General features: G+C 55.1%; 5 protein-coding genes across 5 annotated transcripts; 3 read left to right on the top strand and 2 right to left on the bottom strand.

The window, feature by feature from the left end:
- Nucleotides 1-2,434: 2,434 nt before the first annotated feature.
- CH63R_04559 (uncharacterized protein) lies at nucleotides 2,435-3,439 on the top strand (the record flags this gene model as incomplete). The annotated part of the gene is made up of 3 exons (XM_018299534.1): nucleotides 2,435-2,682; nucleotides 2,926-3,078; nucleotides 3,220-3,439. 3 exons carry the CDS (start codon nucleotides 2,435-2,437, stop codon nucleotides 3,437-3,439), a joined length of 621 nt encoding a protein of 206 aa, XP_018160780.1.
- A 2,422-nt stretch (nucleotides 3,440-5,861) lies between these two features.
- Nucleotides 5,862-9,081, top strand: CH63R_04558 (KH domain-containing protein; the record flags this gene model as incomplete). The annotated part of the gene is made up of 6 exons (XM_018299533.1): nucleotides 5,862-6,374; nucleotides 6,435-6,704; nucleotides 6,761-7,222; nucleotides 7,276-7,953; nucleotides 8,017-8,214; nucleotides 8,269-9,081. 6 exons carry the CDS (start codon nucleotides 5,862-5,864, stop codon nucleotides 9,079-9,081), a joined length of 2,934 nt encoding a protein of 977 aa, XP_018160779.1.
- Nucleotides 9,082-10,426: 1,345 nt separating this feature from the next.
- Nucleotides 10,427-12,467, bottom strand: CH63R_04557 (DEAD/DEAH box helicase; the record flags this gene model as incomplete). The annotated part of the gene is made up of 2 exons (XM_018299532.1): nucleotides 10,427-12,181; nucleotides 12,231-12,467. The coding sequence occupies 2 exons, from the start codon at nucleotides 12,465-12,467 to the stop codon at nucleotides 10,427-10,429; spliced, it is 1,992 nt and encodes a 663-aa protein (XP_018160778.1).
- A 723-nt stretch (nucleotides 12,468-13,190) lies between these two features.
- On the top strand, nucleotides 13,191-14,900 carry CH63R_04556 (DNA-binding protein; the record flags this gene model as incomplete). The annotated part of the gene is made up of 1 exon (XM_018299531.1): nucleotides 13,191-14,900. The coding sequence occupies one exon, from the start codon at nucleotides 13,191-13,193 to the stop codon at nucleotides 14,898-14,900; it is 1,710 nt and encodes a 569-aa protein (XP_018160777.1).
- A 260-nt stretch (nucleotides 14,901-15,160) lies between these two features.
- CH63R_04555 (CT20 family protein) lies at nucleotides 15,161-16,369 on the bottom strand (the record flags this gene model as incomplete). The annotated part of the gene is made up of 1 exon (XM_018299530.1): nucleotides 15,161-16,369. The coding sequence occupies one exon, from the start codon at nucleotides 16,367-16,369 to the stop codon at nucleotides 15,161-15,163; it is 1,209 nt and encodes a 402-aa protein (XP_018160776.1).
- Nucleotides 16,370-16,486: the final 117 nt, after the last annotated feature.

Below are 16,486 nucleotides of genomic sequence, written 5' to 3'. Positions count from 1 at the left end.
TTTATGTCTGTTCGCTTGGTGCTTCACGATGCAAAATGGAGAAGCAAAGGCGGGGGCGGCCCGTGGGGGCCACCGGACGGCTTGTTGGGAAAAGAGAAGGGGGAATCAGTTAATCAGTGAGAACAGGGGGAGGAAGGGCAAGGTAAAAGACCAGAAACTGAGCGTCTGCTTTTTTCCCCTTCTTTTTCACCCCAGCGATTATATCGTTGCTTGCGGAGCCAAGGGGGGTAAGGAAGAAGAAACGACGGCGGAGGGGTTTCGTGAAGTCATTGCTGGGGACTCCTCGGTGATTCCTATCGGGTTTGCCGCTTCATGTCGGGTTATGTGTGGGTGGACTCGGACTGGAGACGAAGGAAGATCTGTATCCGCTAGAGGAAGACACGACGTGTACAGAGTATGCGTAGAAAAGGAAAGTACGGGATACACCATTTTGTGCATATATGCTATAAGAATGTTCGCAAAGTGGATTCGTCTTCTGCGAGGCTTTTCTTTGCTGCGTCGACGCCTCGATAAAAGACACCCTCCTTGACAGACGGATCTTCCAAAAGTCTATCAATTATTTCCATCGCAGCATGCTCTGAGGATGGCGACACTAAACGAAAGTTAGTTTTATTAATCATCCTGATAACGTCGGATGTGTCCTGCGCAGGGGCGCACTGCCGCCGCGCACGTTACACAACAGTAAACCGTTGCCCAAGATGAGTCTGTTCCGGCTGGTCCGACACGCGAACTTACTGTGCACACTTCAGAGGCGCCGTCCTCCCCTGGCTCGCCTCGTCCGCAAAAGGTTTGCCAGTCAGTATGGCTGCAAGGACGCACCTGGACAAGCTGTAGAGGTAGCTCATCGCTGACTTGATCTTGGTCTTGGTCCGAGTGCTGCGCTGTAGAAGACCAGTTCGAGGTTGAAACGTTCATTCCAGGATCATCGATCTATCTACCCAGCTGCCAAATCCGAGGGCAAGAGAAACAGGCCAGCTGGGTCGCTATGGGCCCGGTTCGTGTTGCCCATCAGCGTTGGAGGATCAAAACCTGTTCCGGCTGACGCTGGAGAAATTCATATTGAGCACCAACCGACAGGCGTGCCACTCGTCTTTCGGTGAGTAGATTCGCCGGTGGGAGAATAGCGCAAGCAGGCAGGGTACGGCCACTTTTTCATGGTTGCAGATCAAGCAATCCGTGCCATCTCCCTGTCTTGTTTCCAGGCGCTGACTGACTCTGCGGCGTCTTCCCTGTCCCAGAAACGTGATCGAGGGCGCGCGCACAACCAGACAGGGCCAGGTTTGTGTGGCCCGCGAGGGAAGCCCTAACTCGCAGCTCGGGTGGTGTTTTCTTGACATGTGTCACTCGCCCTTGCGCAGAGTCATTCTACCGTACCAGACATCTGCAAAACATTTCAAGATGTCTGCTGGCTAGCGAGACAGACAGAAGGAGGAATTGAAGCCAATAGCAAGTCCTGTGGTCGAGACATGCATAGTACAGTGCCGGTGTACCGAAGTACATAGCCCTATCCTATCGATGAGCCAGAGACTGGGGCACACAGGCGACTACGCTGACTACTGCTAGATGACGGTCTGTGGACCGATGGTGCGGTGGGATTCGGACTCGGGGCTCGAGCTCCCTACCCACTCTGTGAGACGTATCCGTAAATGCGATTTGGTCCAAGGGTTCAGGGATGCTGCTTGACTTCAGGGCAAGAGTAGGAAGTTCAGTTGAAGCTCCAACATGTCGGGGAATAACGTGTTGCGGTGACTATTTCGTACACCCGGCCGGTCTCGCGCTTCATCAGAGACTCGCGGTAAGAACTACATTGCTGTGTTAAAGCCGTGGTTGATGTCACAGCAACTGTTGGGAGGGAGACCTGAGTCGGTAGAATGAAGAGTCTGGGCCTCATTGAGACTGAATGGCGCCAACTTGCGCCTAGATAACCCCACAATGTGTCTTGAAAAGACCGGCATCGGCCAGTGATTTATCTGACCAAAACCTGGTGTTGTGGCGGACGGCTCAGAACAGGGCGACCATGTTGCTGGCGCAAACCGGACCGCGAGTAAGAACGGCCTCTGTGCTTCGTACAAGACGACAACACTAACACGAGGTCTGTCAATCGACGGCAGCTGGAGCGGCCAGGATATGGATAGGCCGAGTTTTTGAAAGTTGGAGAATGAGGCGAGATGGCTACTTTTGACCCGGCTCTCCAGTTGGGCTTCGCAAGGTTCCCGCATAGCTCCATTGGCCGTGAGGGAATGGTGACGACGATGGTGATCATGGATGACAATGCGAGGCAGGCAATAGACCCGAGCAGCAGGAGAGAGATTCCCAACCGCGTTGTCGTACACACACACTACAGGCGGTGATTTAGGTGCGTAGAGGAACCCCGCCGTGACTGCCATGATAGGCTGAGCAGTTACTTTGCCAGCTCAGATGGTCTGGGCTGACAATGCCCTCTGGCACGCAGGTTCGCAAACGTCCATGCTGCATGCCTCAACGCAACGGCGCAGCGGGAGCAGGGCGGCGACAGAATGGATCCACGTTGGCTGTCAGTCGCGTGCCCAGTGAGCGCGAAGAATCCAGGATCAAGTTCCTAGCGAAACGAGGGAGGGAACCGTCAGCCGTGGGCGGCGGGCAGTGCAACACGGTGCTGTGCCAGTTTACTGGTGAATGGCAGCAAGCAAGCAATGGGCGTACGTAAGTCGCGTGAGATTGTGAGCCTGGGGGGACGGAGTGGATACTTTGCTTGACCCTCGATGCTCATCAGCCAAATGGAATCCTAGTCCGTGACCTCGTGCTTGAATTCGGAGAAGAGAAGGGGCTGAGATGTCTCGGATGCGCTGCGCGGATGCTATTTGACCTTGAGGCAAGCGACCTGATATGAAGCTGGCCGTCGCCATCTCGCCATCCAATCTTGGTTGTCTTGATTGTTTTTGACAGGGGTTTCGCATCTGTCCAGACGAAAACCGAGCCTCAGACAGCATTTGGTGATGAGAAGGATTTCGAAGCAAGAACTACCTTCACAACAATGGCAATTGGTGTGACTTTGATAATGACTTGCATTCCTGCTGAAGGCGTCGACGAGTGGCGATGGTAAGTAGGTAGGTAGGTAGGTAGGTAAGGGCTCAGAAAGGGCGGTGGCAGATGGAAATGTCGTTTGTGGCAAGTCTCGTACGAACTGCAACTCGAAGTACTTGTGAACGAAGTACAGTACTCTACCTACCCATTGCATAGCGGCCGGGCATCCGGTGCCCGCGGGCCCGTCGTGGTTTCCATCAGGGCTCAACGCACACGCGCCTACTTGATCCTTCCTCATCAAGCAGCGACATGCCAGAGTCTTGGGTACTCTCTCCACCCCAAGAATTACTTGGCCGCTACTGTGCTCTCACCAGCCCAGTTGTCAACATGCCTGGCTGAAATTGGTGGTTTCGGGAATCTCGTGATCGCCGAATAGCCCAAGCAGTACGTCATTTAGCGATTTCCCCCTGAGGCTGTGCTTGGGAATGGGAGATTATGAGGTCGGCTCATCCGCAAGATCCCCAGGCTTATATGCTGCGGGCAAAAAAAAAGTTACTATGAGCATCTATCTACCCTAAAGTGCATAGATAGCGGCAACAATTGGAAGCAGGCAGCCGGTCAACGGGTATGGCTCACCGGACACAAGTCAAAGAGGGACGGAAAGCAACAGGACACAGGACACAGCCCTATTTGCAAGTCTACGCATGTCGTGGCTAAGTACCTCGGGGTCGTGGCTCCGGACTGAGGTTGAACTCTGCAGGGAGCCAGGGGTCCGTCTTGTGGTTTGTCGACGACCCGGGACGCGTTGTTGCTCTGATGGGTTTCCGCGAACACAGGCGGTCACCATGGCCCGATGTCTTTCTGTCCATCGTGTCTGATTTGTCTCTTCCACGGCAGCTTGTCTTTGATCCATAGTTGCTGCTGGTTCTCCGCGCGGCTCGAAGGCTTTGGTACGCGTGGATGGCATGCACGACGAGGGGGCTTGCAATCAGCCGAGCAGGCAAGCTTCATTGTCTCAGCTGCCGCCATGCTACATAGGTAGGTCGTATGGTCAGAGTCAGGCTAAGACATCCAACCACCTAGGTACCTAGATAGATACTTGGGCATGCTGTACCGACCTTACCTAGGCACTCTGTTCACCTCAGCGCATGTGCTGAATGCAGATCGAGAGTCTCAAGTCCCTTAAGCCCGACGCCTCTACGATCATTGTTGGCGGAGTACTCCCAGGTAGTAGTCATGCTGCAATGCCCCATGGTGAGATGGATCGTCGACGTGCGATTAGGTGCAGCATATTCTAACATTTGAGCAGTGTTGCGAGATACCTAATTGAGTTGGACTTTTTCTTTCTCTCTTTTCTGTTGGATTTTCAAAAGGTGGTGGAAGAGGGTGGAACGAGGAGCAAATGCGGGGGCGATGCCGTAGTCCTTATCATCTCAACCGTACACTTTGGCCTGTGAAAGCAGAACAAGTTACAAGCTGCCAGTTTGGCCGGCCGCCGTCAGCATACAAGTGGGCCCACTTGGGCCAGCCAGCCAGCCAACCAACCACCTCATCCTGTTTGCTCCTTCCGGTACCGCGTCTTTTCCAGTCATCATCGACAGCGTGCCAGATTGCTAGTGAACTGCGGCCGCTGTGAGCGAGCGCACCAAATGCAAGGGTGTGGCCGCCTGTGGGTACATGGTCCATGGGTGTTTACTTTAGTTGCCGGATGTACTTGGCAGACCACGACGATGTCGGGGGCGCTGAGCGGGAGGAAGCAGCTTGCGTAGTACCGAAGGCAAGTGCCTACAGTACCTGCCAATGCATAGGTATTTTTCTGGGTGTGCTGACGGGTGTCGCGCCAGGCATTGGGTTGTCAACGCTCTCCGCTTCCCCCTCCAAGATTTCATTGTATCTACATGTTCAGCGGTCGAAGGGACAGAGAGAACCAGTCTGCAGTAACTTGGCTCGAGTTGAGGGTCTTGCTGCAACGGATCTGGCCCCAGCTGATCTGACTGTGAGGTGTAAGGTAATGTGCCCTGGACAGTGGGCTGCGTGGGTGATTTGACGGTCGTTTCGCCGGGGGGGAAACTTTAGTGGTCCTCGCCGGTAGGTAAGGAGTCGAGCCCTGTCACCTCGCTCAGGGCAGTCGAACTGGGGGTCAGGCCCAGTGCTGCCAACCCAGTGTCCAACGCCCGCGGACCCAGAACAGGGTGGGTTCGATGGAAAGATACCTCTCCTTGACGCGATGTTGGCGCGAGCGTGGATGTACTCATACATGTACCTTCGCATCGGGACGGGGAACCTCTAGGAGTCTGGGACTGGAAGAAGGGGGGCAGAGGAGAGGGGCCACACACCACTGCAACAGAGCTACTGGCTGACTGGCTCGTTGGTCTGTTGAGTGGAGTTGGCCTGGGACTGGGACTGGGACGGGGAACTGGGAGTGGCCGGACCATGCCATGCCATGCCTTGCCTGACCTGGCCTGGGCCTGCTGCCGTGCGGCCTTGACCACCTATGACCATCTTTCGCTGTGTCTGAATCTCCCGACTCGACTCCTCTTCTCTTGAGTTCTTCCCACACTCACATCTTCACCCAATATCTTTCACCCTCTCTTTCCCCCCAACAATCCCCTCTCTACAGGCCCCTCGTCGAGTCTGAGAGAGAGAGCTACGAGAAGCGAGACACCCTCTTCTTTCTTCTCATCTCCCCTTTTGCTTCCCCCCTTGTCCTCCACCGTAGTTGCGTTTTCGAATACCCTCAATTGTTGTTCGCGGTTCATTCCTTTGGTTTATTGCCCCCTCCGCCCTGTCTCCGTCGCCGCCGCCGCCGCCGCCGCCGCCGCCGCTGCCGCCGTCTCCCGTCTCCCGTCACTCGCAATATGAACAAACTGGCAAACATGCGTCACTGGTCCGAGAGGATGAGCCCCAACTTCGGAATGGGTCGTCCCAACATGCCCATGAACCCTATGAACCCGAGAAGAGATACGGCTCCCCAGCAGGCTGCTTCGATAAGCTCGCCTCAACCTCTCGACGCCCCGACGCCAATCATTCACTACTCGTTCAACGTGCCCTTCGCTTCCGACCTGGCTGGCCCCAACACCGAGGACATCCTCCACGCGACTGCCGATGCCGTTCTACGATGGACACACCCCGAAGACGCGCCCGATGACGTCCAGGTTCACGAGCTGCCCGTTCACACCCAAAATCTTGCCAACCTTCGCAAGGTCTGCAAGGACATCACCAACGGCCCTTTCCAGATCGAGGCTCACGTTATCTCGACGACACCCAAAAATGCAAAGGGACAACAGGTCACGACCGTGTGTCTGTCGGGTACCCCGGAAATGGTCCACAAGAGCAGGGAGACGATTCTTAACGACAACCAGACTGTCATGGTAGGTTTCGGAAGACATGCAGCAGGTACTCGGGGCTTGGGTTAACCCGTGCGGATCTAGCGTTGTACGACTGTTGACGTAGAGGGACACCTCGTCTGTGATCTGACTGCCGGCGCTTTGAAACAGCAAGTGACCGATACTCTCGACTACATTTCGAAGTACTGTGGCGTCGACATTTTTCTGCTTGGCCCCAAGCTCACTCCCGTAGTCGACGGCATGACGGGTGACGCCGAGATGCGTGTAGACCAGAGATGGCGAGTGGCCATTTATGGTGATATCCTCTCTGTCGAGCATGCCAAGGCCCGCGTACTCATTCAGATCGACACTCTGGTGAGCTCGACCAACCATCGATCCGTCCGTGTCGCACGTCGCTAACTGTATAAAAGCTCGGCCGAGTTGTTGATGCCACTAAGCTTGACTTGTCCATTCACCAGCTCGTGTGCGGCCGCCACAGGAAGAATATCAAGCTCATCGAGTCGTCGACTGGCACTGCCATCTACTTCCCGCCGCCCTTCTCCCAGATGTACCGATACTGCCCGCCTGGCGCAAGCCGCCGAGACCCTACAGACATATTTATCACTGGAGAGAGCCCCCAGGCCATTGAACTTGCCAAGCAGAAGCTCCACGAGACTGTCTCGCGTATCCGCCTCTACATGAAGGATGTCACTATTGCGCCTGCTAAGATTGACAGTGTTCTTCTGACACGCCTGGACAAGGTCCGCAAAATTCTTGAGGCGAATGGCACCTACATTCTGTTCCCTCCTCTTGCCAGCCAACGCAATATGGTTCGAGTTCAGGGAAGCGAAGGACTCCATGTTGAACGCACAGTCCGCGAGATCATGGCTTTGGTAAGTCAAGTAAACGTTACGTGCATGCACAAGGACCTAATCTTTGGATACAGGCCGGTCAGTTCTACAGCGCAGCCTGGTGGATTCAACAGCCCGACAGCCGACAGCTTCCCAATCCCGCTGACGTCAGAACCATGCTCGGTGATGTTTGTGCGAACTCGGACGCGGACTTGTCTTTCGACAAGATGAATTTTTCCATCACTGGCTCTGACGATGCCGTGAAGTCTGCCTTGATGGTCATGTCCGAGATCAAGTTCCTCGTCCAGTCCCAGTACCAGATCAGAGTCAAGATTGAGCTTGCCAATGAGCACAAGGAGTTTGTGAGCGGCAAGAAGAACGGAAAGATCAACAAAATTATGGGCCAGAGCAGCGTCCAGATCATTTTCGACGGCTTCAACGAGTACAACTTCAACATTGATGTCATGGCCGCAAGTTACGACTCGATGAAGCAAGGACTCACCCTTGTTGAACAAGAGATGCCCGCTTCCATCTCGTTCCACGTCCCCGATCAGTATCACAAACGAATTATTGGCATCGGTGGACAGCACATCCAGCGGATCATGAAGAAACACTCCGTTTTTGTCAAGTTCTCCAACGCCATGGACCGTGGAGGCATGGGTCGCGAAGATGACGATGTCAAGGTTGACAATGTCATCTGTCGTACGCCCGCCAGAAACGCCCAGAATCTCGATGCCGTCAAGAACGAGATTCTGGAAATGGTCGACAGGGCTGTAAGTCTACCCCGTGCCACCCCCCACCCTTTCTCAATGCACCTACTTACCAGTTTGCTCCAGGATTCTGAGTACACCTCCCAGATTGTCAACGTCGACCGCCTATACCACCGCCAGCTTCTCGCTCGCCTCAACGAGATTGACGAGCTTGAGGGGAAGTACAACTGCAAGATTGTCTTCCCCAGTACCGAGCAGGCCAGTGATGAAGTCACTGTGACTGGTCCGCAGTGGCAGGTGCCTCATTGCGTGGATGAGTTCTTGGTACGTTTTCTTAGTCTACCACGCCCATCCCGCATGTCACTAACGGCCGTATAGGGCATGGTTCCTGACAACCACGAGTTGGTTCTCACCCGTACCCCCGAGCTGATCAAGTTCCTCGAATCCCCAAGCTTCGCTCACGACCTTGTTCCCAAGTTGAAGACCCAGTACGAGGTTGAGGTCACGGTCCACCAAGATGCCGACTCCGAGGAGGGCTTGCCGGCTCTTGCCCTGCGCTGGACGTTCACTCGTAACAATGCCGGCGGCCTGCGAGACGCAATCGACTTCTTGCTCGCTCAGTTTGCCACTGCCGGTGTAGAAGTGACCATCTTGAAGGGCTCCATCCCCCGACCCAAATCCGATTCGTTCGAGGACTCGCTCCAGTACTTCGATTCGAAGCTTCTCCAGCATGCACCGGCTACGATCGCCGCCGATTCTCCCACTAAGGCCGCCTTTGAGGGCGAGGTTGCTCGCGAGAGAAGCACCATCTTTGACCGCCTCCGTAAGCCTGGCAGCATGACCTCCATTTCGTCCTTCCTTGATCGCCGAAAGAACAGCTCCCACTCGACCAACGGCAACTTCTTCAAGGGATCCAGCAATGTTTCAAAGTCTTCCCTCATTTCAATCGAGTCCACCCGCAGCTTTAATGCGGACAGAAACCCCTGGAACGATAGCGGCGTCAATCTTCCAGACGACGACAACCCTTGGGCCCACCGCCCTCTTGGGAATGGTTCCGACAAGCTAACCATTCCCTTACCCGGTGACGTTACGCCTCGTCACAGCACCCGAGCGTCCGGCGACAGCGGACGCCCTTCTACGTCTCATTCTACGAATTCTGGATACCCCGGTCCCATCGGACCTTTCCGTTAGATTCCCGTCTTAGAAACTCTACGTGCAAAATACCCCGGCTGGATATACCCTGGCGTACAATACCCCCGGAACGTTGCTTCCAATGCATCGGTCGGCCGAAGTTATTGTTTTGCTTGCCTTGCTGTTACTGTTACTGTTACCTTGCTTTTGTTGTTTTCAGTCTGCTTTGATTCCATCTCTTCAGTCTTTCGGGTCTTTCAATGGTTCTCTGTCGCACGATTTCACGTCCACTCTTTATACCCCCGATGTCGAAAGACGGAGGACAAAAAAGAAAAGATACCTTGTTTGCAGTTTGGTTTTGATTGTTTTCATACTAACAGCGCTTCTGGTGGTCACGGTCATCGGGAGACATGAAAAAGAAGAAGGTCGAAGGGGAACATGCGGTTCCGCTCACCGCCTCGATTTAGCGATTCAGTAGTCGGTTCTTGCGGCTCGTGGGTCTAGTCGACATGTTACTCTTCTCAATGTCTACTGACGGCTTTTCCAATACTTGTTTACACAAAAAGTCTTCGGCCGAGCTGAGGTGTCAACTTGGAGGAAAGATGTGAAGACCAAAAGTGCATTGTCTTGAAAACTGGTTGGCCCGGCGAAGCTGGCACGCGGCGAACGGGAAAGATTGACATGGAGGCAGGCCAGCGTTGATGTAAGATTCAGCGACTGATTGAACTGCGAGCGGGGATTTGGACGGAGCTTTACTTGGTACCTATACACCTTTTTAGGTTGGCCTTGACATGCAATGATACCCATGGTCAATCAAACGAAGTTCCTCGAAACGTGATGTTCATTGAACGATCCTTTGGCTTGTCCTCCAGCGCGGCCAAACGGGTTGTCGAGAAGGAGGCAACGATCATACACTTGAATTCAACGGCTACCTTGCCACCTCCAATGGGATCAATCTTGTCGACGCTCATCTATGTCCTTCCCTCTACCGTGCCCCCCTACCTAATCCGACGAAGCCTATGTTGGGCATGGCAGAACCCGCCCCTCCCCGAGAGCAAGAGAGCGTCCCACGCAAGACGAAAGAATGTCGTTCACCGCCAACAACGTGAGCGCCCTACAGTCCCAATGGTATTTCCGAGTCCCTTGCTTTACTGGATGGAGAGATTCACTTCCATGTTGGCTTCGCTGGGCGGTAGGGCTAAGCAAGACGCCTGTCCATATTGCGGATGTAAAACATGTGCCCTTCTCCAGGGTTCTTTTCTTTTAGGGGCCATCGTTTCGTACCAATACAATCTATCAGTATCAAAGTACTATAATGTCGTGACGTCACTATATCTTACCGCCATTGACAGACATCACGGTGAACTAGCCCGTCAAGCATTGGGGCGGCCAGCTCGCTAGCTCCTCACGAATCAACTGGGCCGACAGACACCTTCTCGTGCCGTGCTCGCGCCTCATGCTGGGAAATCTTGTGATGCTGCCGCTGAACCTTACGCTTCTCCGTCATGATGCCCGCGAACCTGCCCTTGGCCCCGTGCTTGATCTTGGTGATCATATCCGTGGCTTTCCCTTTGTCGATGTCGTCGGCCGTCAGGGGCTCCTCCTTGGGGCGCAGCTTGTTGAGAAACTCGATCTGGCCGGGCGTGGGTGGCCCCTTGCGCCAACGCTGGTACCGGTGGATGAAGACGTGCGGGAACGTCTCGGAGGCATACTTATCGCTGCCGTGGACGGCGTCGGCGAAGGTTGTCGCTTTGAGGAGCTCCCGGGGTGCGGCGTAGGGGGACTTGGCGACGCCGGCGGGTAGGGCGCGAACTTCGACGGCAAGCCAAAGGGGAGGTTGCTGTTCGGTTTTGGAGGCGGCGTCGGATTCGAGCTTGGAGAGGCGGATGAACGATCCGCTCGGGGCGCAAAGCACATATCTGTCGGCGCCAACTTGGACCCAGGCGTACTGGCTGATGGCCCGGATGTGCTTTTCACCCGAGGTGTCCTCGATGAGGTCGAATACGGAGTTGTAGTCCGTGAAAGTGACTGATGTAACGGCAGTAGGTTGAGGGTCCCGGGCGTCGGAATAAGCATGCTGCTGCCTGAGCTGCTCCGCCTGCTTCCGGTCCTTGATGTCGTTCAGATCTGCCGATGACGCCTTGTTGACGACCTCCCCTGGGTCGAGGCCGAACAGTGTAGGTGTGGTCACTATGCCGGTCTCCAGACTTGACACCATGTCGATTACGTGACAGTCGCGCTTTCCCTCGTGCAGTCTCATTCCTCTCCCGATCATTTGGACCAGCAGATTTCTGGATCGTGTCGGCCGCGCGAGGACCACGCAGTCGATGTTGGGGATGTCGGTGCCCTCAGTGAACACACCACAGTTCACGAGCACGGGGAACTCTCCCTTCCTGAACGCCTCGAGCATATGGCTTCTCTCTACTTTGGGTGTGTCACCGGTTACGAACCTGGCATCGTAGCCATGCTTCCGAAACGTTTGGGTCAGCCCGGCAACGTGTGCAAGATCAACACAGAACACAAGGGTCGACTTCCGGTCCGATGCCCTGGCCAACCAGCTCCTGACGGTGATGTCGTTGATCTGATCCGTGTTGACCACACGGGATAGGTCCCCTTGCTGGAAGTCGCCGTTGGCGCCGTTTTTGACCCTGGATATGTCGGCCGTTGACTCCACTGTCGTGAAGACAACGTCCGACAGCCACTTATCGCCGATCATATCGACGTAGTCCTTGTGATAGACGATCTGGTCTATGGCAGCCCCTAGCTTGAGCCCATCGAATCGGGAAAAGGTGGCGGACACACCAACCAGTGCTGGGGAGTCGGCGCGCTTGATATCGAGCCCGAAGTGGCGGAGCACGCGCATGTAGCCCGGTGCGACGATGTGATGGGCCTCATCTACGAGTACGAGCTTGAAGCCCTCCGGCGCAAACTTGCTCAGCCGGTCACCCGAGGTGATGCTCTGCAGGCTGGCTATAGTGATGTCCGCGGTGCCGGAGGCATGGATGGAGCCCATCTCAATCTCCACAGAGCTGTTGGGGTAGGAATTTGTGCAGTGTCGCGCTGCTTGCTCCACAAGCTCACGCCGGTGCGCGAGGATCAGAGTCTGCGTAGCGCGGCCTCGCCTCGGTTGGATTCTCTCGATCAACTGAGTAAAAATCACCTGGTGAGGATTAGTCTGAATTCGTTTGCATGGAAAGAGCAGATCTCACCGTTTTTCCACTGCCCGTAGCTAACGATATTCCCAGTCTCTTGTGTCCATCTTTGAGGGATTGCAAGACAGACTGGATGCACTCTTCTTGATAGTCTCTCAGCTGGACCTTGAAGCTTGTGTATCGGGGGGAAAAGGGAGCAGGTTGCCTAGGCGGAGCTATGAGTGGTCGGAGTACATAACTTGGGGGCCTTATTCTAGATGGCTTTGGGAGCCTCCGTACTGTGTATTTTATCATATTGCGCTTCTTTCCATCCTTCCTTTCAAATTTAAGGTAATTGTTTGAGTCCACCAAGTCTTGAAGTTGTCATCTCAGGAGTTCCGGGGCGTGTACTGCCTACCTACCTACTATGGTGGCAGGCAAAAGTAAAACCCCCCTGCTGGGTAGATGTGGCCATGCTTCCATGATTACCTCAGCGAGGAGTACTTTGGAATTCTTGTGCACATCCAGCACAAATCTAGCCAGTGAGAGTCACTAAGGCTGTGGATCATGGCTCCATACTACCTGTTAGGGAGTTTAAACTTACCCCTAACACCATAGTAGGTAGGTAGGCAGGCGCACCAATCAGGAGCCACAAAGCATTACCCACAGTGGAAGCTCGCAGGTGTATCGATGTACCGATAGCGCCACACTAACGTGAACCATTGTAAAACTCGTGCACTTCTGATAGGCCAATATCAAGTGCACCTCCATCGAACCGGCTGGCCTCCTACTCTATCAAGGAAATCTTCAATCTTGAGTGAGGCAGGCAGCTTTCATCTCATGGCAAGACCCGACCTCATGTATCGGCAAGGCAATCACGAGTAACACCCGCTTCAACCACCCTGTTTAAGGTCAATCAAGTGGGGGTTTGTGGCCTGAATCGGCAAAGTCCTTTTTTTTTATGCTGGTGTTCTAATCACACCATGTACGCTTTATACCACCCGGGCCGAATCGTCGACTTCAGAGTACCAGACGACAATGACCATGGAGCCGGAAGCCGAGTACTTGCCCGACGAAGAGGAGATTGGAGTTTCCGAGGAACCTAAGCATTCGCCTTCAAAGCGGCAAAGAACTGAACTTCAAGGATCCGAACCTGTCTACTCAGGCGTATCTTCCAGCGACGGTGAGACCGGTGTCCAGGAAGCCCGCTCATCACATAAGCGGCGGGCCATGAGTATATTTGTCGAGCCGGTTCTCAAACGGCATAAGGGCGTTTTCAACAACAACTACTTAGATCTCCTGAACAGAGACATTGGAGATGTGGCGGGCATCATGCCGGTTGATGGGGAGGACTTGCCCCCGTCGCAAATTGGCTTGACGCTCTGGGCACCGTACGAGAAGAAAGTGTTCTTCGAAGCACTCTCTAGACTGGGAAAGGACAACATCCGGGGCATCTCCGACCGCATACGAACCAAAAGTGAGATTGAGGTCCGTCAGTACATCAGCTTGCTGGAGGATGCTATTGAAAGCAGAGGGCAGGAGCAGGAAGGCGGTCTGAGGTCTTTGGGAATAGAGGTGTATCCCGCGGCCGTCGAGATCAGCCAGCCGTGCTGCCATGCGCTCGACGAGGCGGCCGACGCACTCTCCTTTCGTCAAGAGCGACACGAGGAACTCGCCGAGCAGAAGAAGTGGGGCGATTGCTGGAACATCAACCTGGAGCTCGCGAAGCGCATCGAAGGTGACCACGGTCTCGAGAGGGATCCCACCTTCGCGAGCGACCATGGCTTGGAGTTTACGGAGCTCCTTCGCGTCAAAAACTTTGTGCGGCTTCCCGAGCGCATCTTCATGAACGCATCCCACGCCGAAAACAACTGGCAGTTTGTTAGCGAGGAGCCGCCAACGATCCGGGCCACCGCCCTTCAGGACTTTCACTCTCTCCTCGTCTCCGTTACGAAAAGACTCGTCCTCTCGACGTTGTTCATTGCTGAGTCTCGGATCAGGGGTAAGAGGAGGGTAGTGCCGTCTACGAGAAACCTTGTAAGGCGCAAGGATGTCGAGGCGGCGGTCGCGTCCCTAGGGATGAAGCAGAACAGCGACGAGTTCTGGGTGACGTGTGCGCGTCGGCTGCGGCTCGAAGTATGGGACGATGAGGATGAAGAGGATGCGGAGGAAGAGGACAACGACAAGGAGCCGATGGTGTACGACAACGTGGAGAACATCCTTCGGAGCCGATCCGATGCCCGCCAAGATAGGGCAATGAAAGAACGATCTTCGACGCCGGAGATCAAGTTTGAGGACCGCGAGTCGTCCGACTCCGCAGCAGACGAGACCTCAGGCGGGGAAGGATCGGATGATGATGAGGCGGATGCTGCCCACCTCGACGATGCCGAACGCGAGGTCATCGAGGAGGCCAAAGAGGTCCTCGTCCACTCCGCCTACGATTTCCCCAAGACGCACCGCACGAGGGAGGCTCTGAAGAACACAATCCGACACGAGCGAGCGCAGGAAGCTCAAGCAGAGGCCGAGGATGCAAAGACGAGCTACGAGGCCGAGTTGGAACTGTGGCGGCTTCTGCAGCGACAACCCCCCGAGTCGTTGATGATGCCACAGGTTCCGGAGCATGGCCGCAGAGCCCTCCGGGGCGTCGGGGACCTCTATGACGCCGGACGGAAATGGAGGGAGAGGTTGACTTACCACAGCGAGTGGGAGATGCTCGGGACGTCACAGGTACAGGACAAGGGGTGGTGAGCCTTTGGTCTCGTTGGTGGAATTATTATTGTTCTTGATACCCGTAGACTTGGATCGATCTGTATGCCTTCTTCTTTTCGCGAGAGCCTTTGGGTTCTATTCTCTGTCGGCAGAGTGATACGTTTTTGATATTTGTGCGGCTGCGGCGTAGACCCTCCCGGGCCGTATCTATAGGTAGGTGTCGCGCCTTGCGACAGGTATCATTCCAGCCTACGACTTCTCCGAATGACAGTCCATTGATCCTCGGGTGCGAAGGTTACCTAACGACCTCGTGCCCTTCCTCTACCACGGCCTCTGCCTCTTGCACGGCCACGAGCGTTCCCTCTGGTTGGCCGCGATACCGGAGTCCCGCTGTCCTCGGCGCTCTCCTCTTCCTCGTCATCGTCATCATCGTCATCATCGTCCTCTTCTTCGTCGTCATCGTCCTCCTCCCCGTCTTCCTCCTCAGAATTACCAGAGCTGCTGCCCCCCTCTTCATTTTCCTCTTCTTCTTCTTCATCTCTCTCTTTCCCATCGTCATCGTCATCTCCTCTCTCATCCTCGTCTTCATCGTCCTCGTCTTCGGAGTTGGTCGACTCAGCCTTTCCACCCTTCCCATTCTTTCCACCCTTGCTGGATTTCTCTGTCTTACTCGGCTTTCCAGCCTTGTCAGACTTTTCCGGTTTCTCAACCTTTTCAGCCTTCTCGGCTTTGGCCTTGCCGAGAGCCCGTTTCTGGCTCCTGGCCACCCTGGCCGACTTGGGCGGCGGCGATGCAGTCTCGGTATCACCGTCCTCCGTGTCTTCAATAGTGCTGGCGCGCATCTTTGTGACAGTAGAGGCGCGCTTCCTCCGCCTGCTGTTGCTGCCAGTGTTGCTACCTCCAGGGGACGGTGGTGGTGGCGTGAGGTCGAGCTCGGGCGGCGAGGTCGGGGGCTCGCTGCCACTGGCCAGACGGCGCTCCATCATCAGGTCGTCGAACTCGTCGTAGGGTAGCGCAAACTCCTTGAAGCGATCGTCGTAGTTCTCGTCCTCTTGCGCGTCGTAAAAGTCCTCACGCTGGTCGATCGTCTTAAGGTCGTAGAAGGTACGCAGCCTCGTCCAGATGTGAGGGATGCGCGTGTGATTGTAGAAGTCAGGGTCGATGCCATGGTTTCTGAGGTGTTCGCTGATAGCGATCATTCGAAAGTGCTTGTGCATACCTGCGAAGAAGGGTGTCAGCTTCAATGGGTTCGTCTGGGAAGTTGAAGAGGGGCGTGTGGGGAGCTCACCCGCGGGCTTCCACCGAATGACTCCTTTGAAGAGCGATGAGATTTGATCGTCTGTCCACATATTGTTCGGCCATTCATCCGAGGATGGCTTGACTGCAGGCACGGTCGCGATAGGGGTATCGGCAGCCGGTGTGTCGACATCCATAGCATCCTCATCGCGAGCTGGCGTTGGCGTTGCGACGGCCGAGACACTGCTACGCGCCTTCTTTTTGGGAGGCATGACGCCGTAAGAGGTGTGTGTTTGGCTGGAGCCGTCGCGCAGGCTCTGAAAGTGATATTCCAATAGTGTAGAATAGCGATGCAGAGTTGTTATGTCAAGGCTGTAGGTTGTCTTGGT

The sequence above is a fragment of the Colletotrichum higginsianum genome, chromosome 3, assembly GCF_001672515.1.
Source record: "Colletotrichum higginsianum IMI 349063 chromosome 3, whole genome shotgun sequence".
Lineage (NCBI taxonomy): Eukaryota > Fungi > Ascomycota > Sordariomycetes > Glomerellales > Glomerellaceae > Colletotrichum > Colletotrichum higginsianum.
This window is presented reverse-complemented; position numbering and strand designations above follow the sequence as displayed.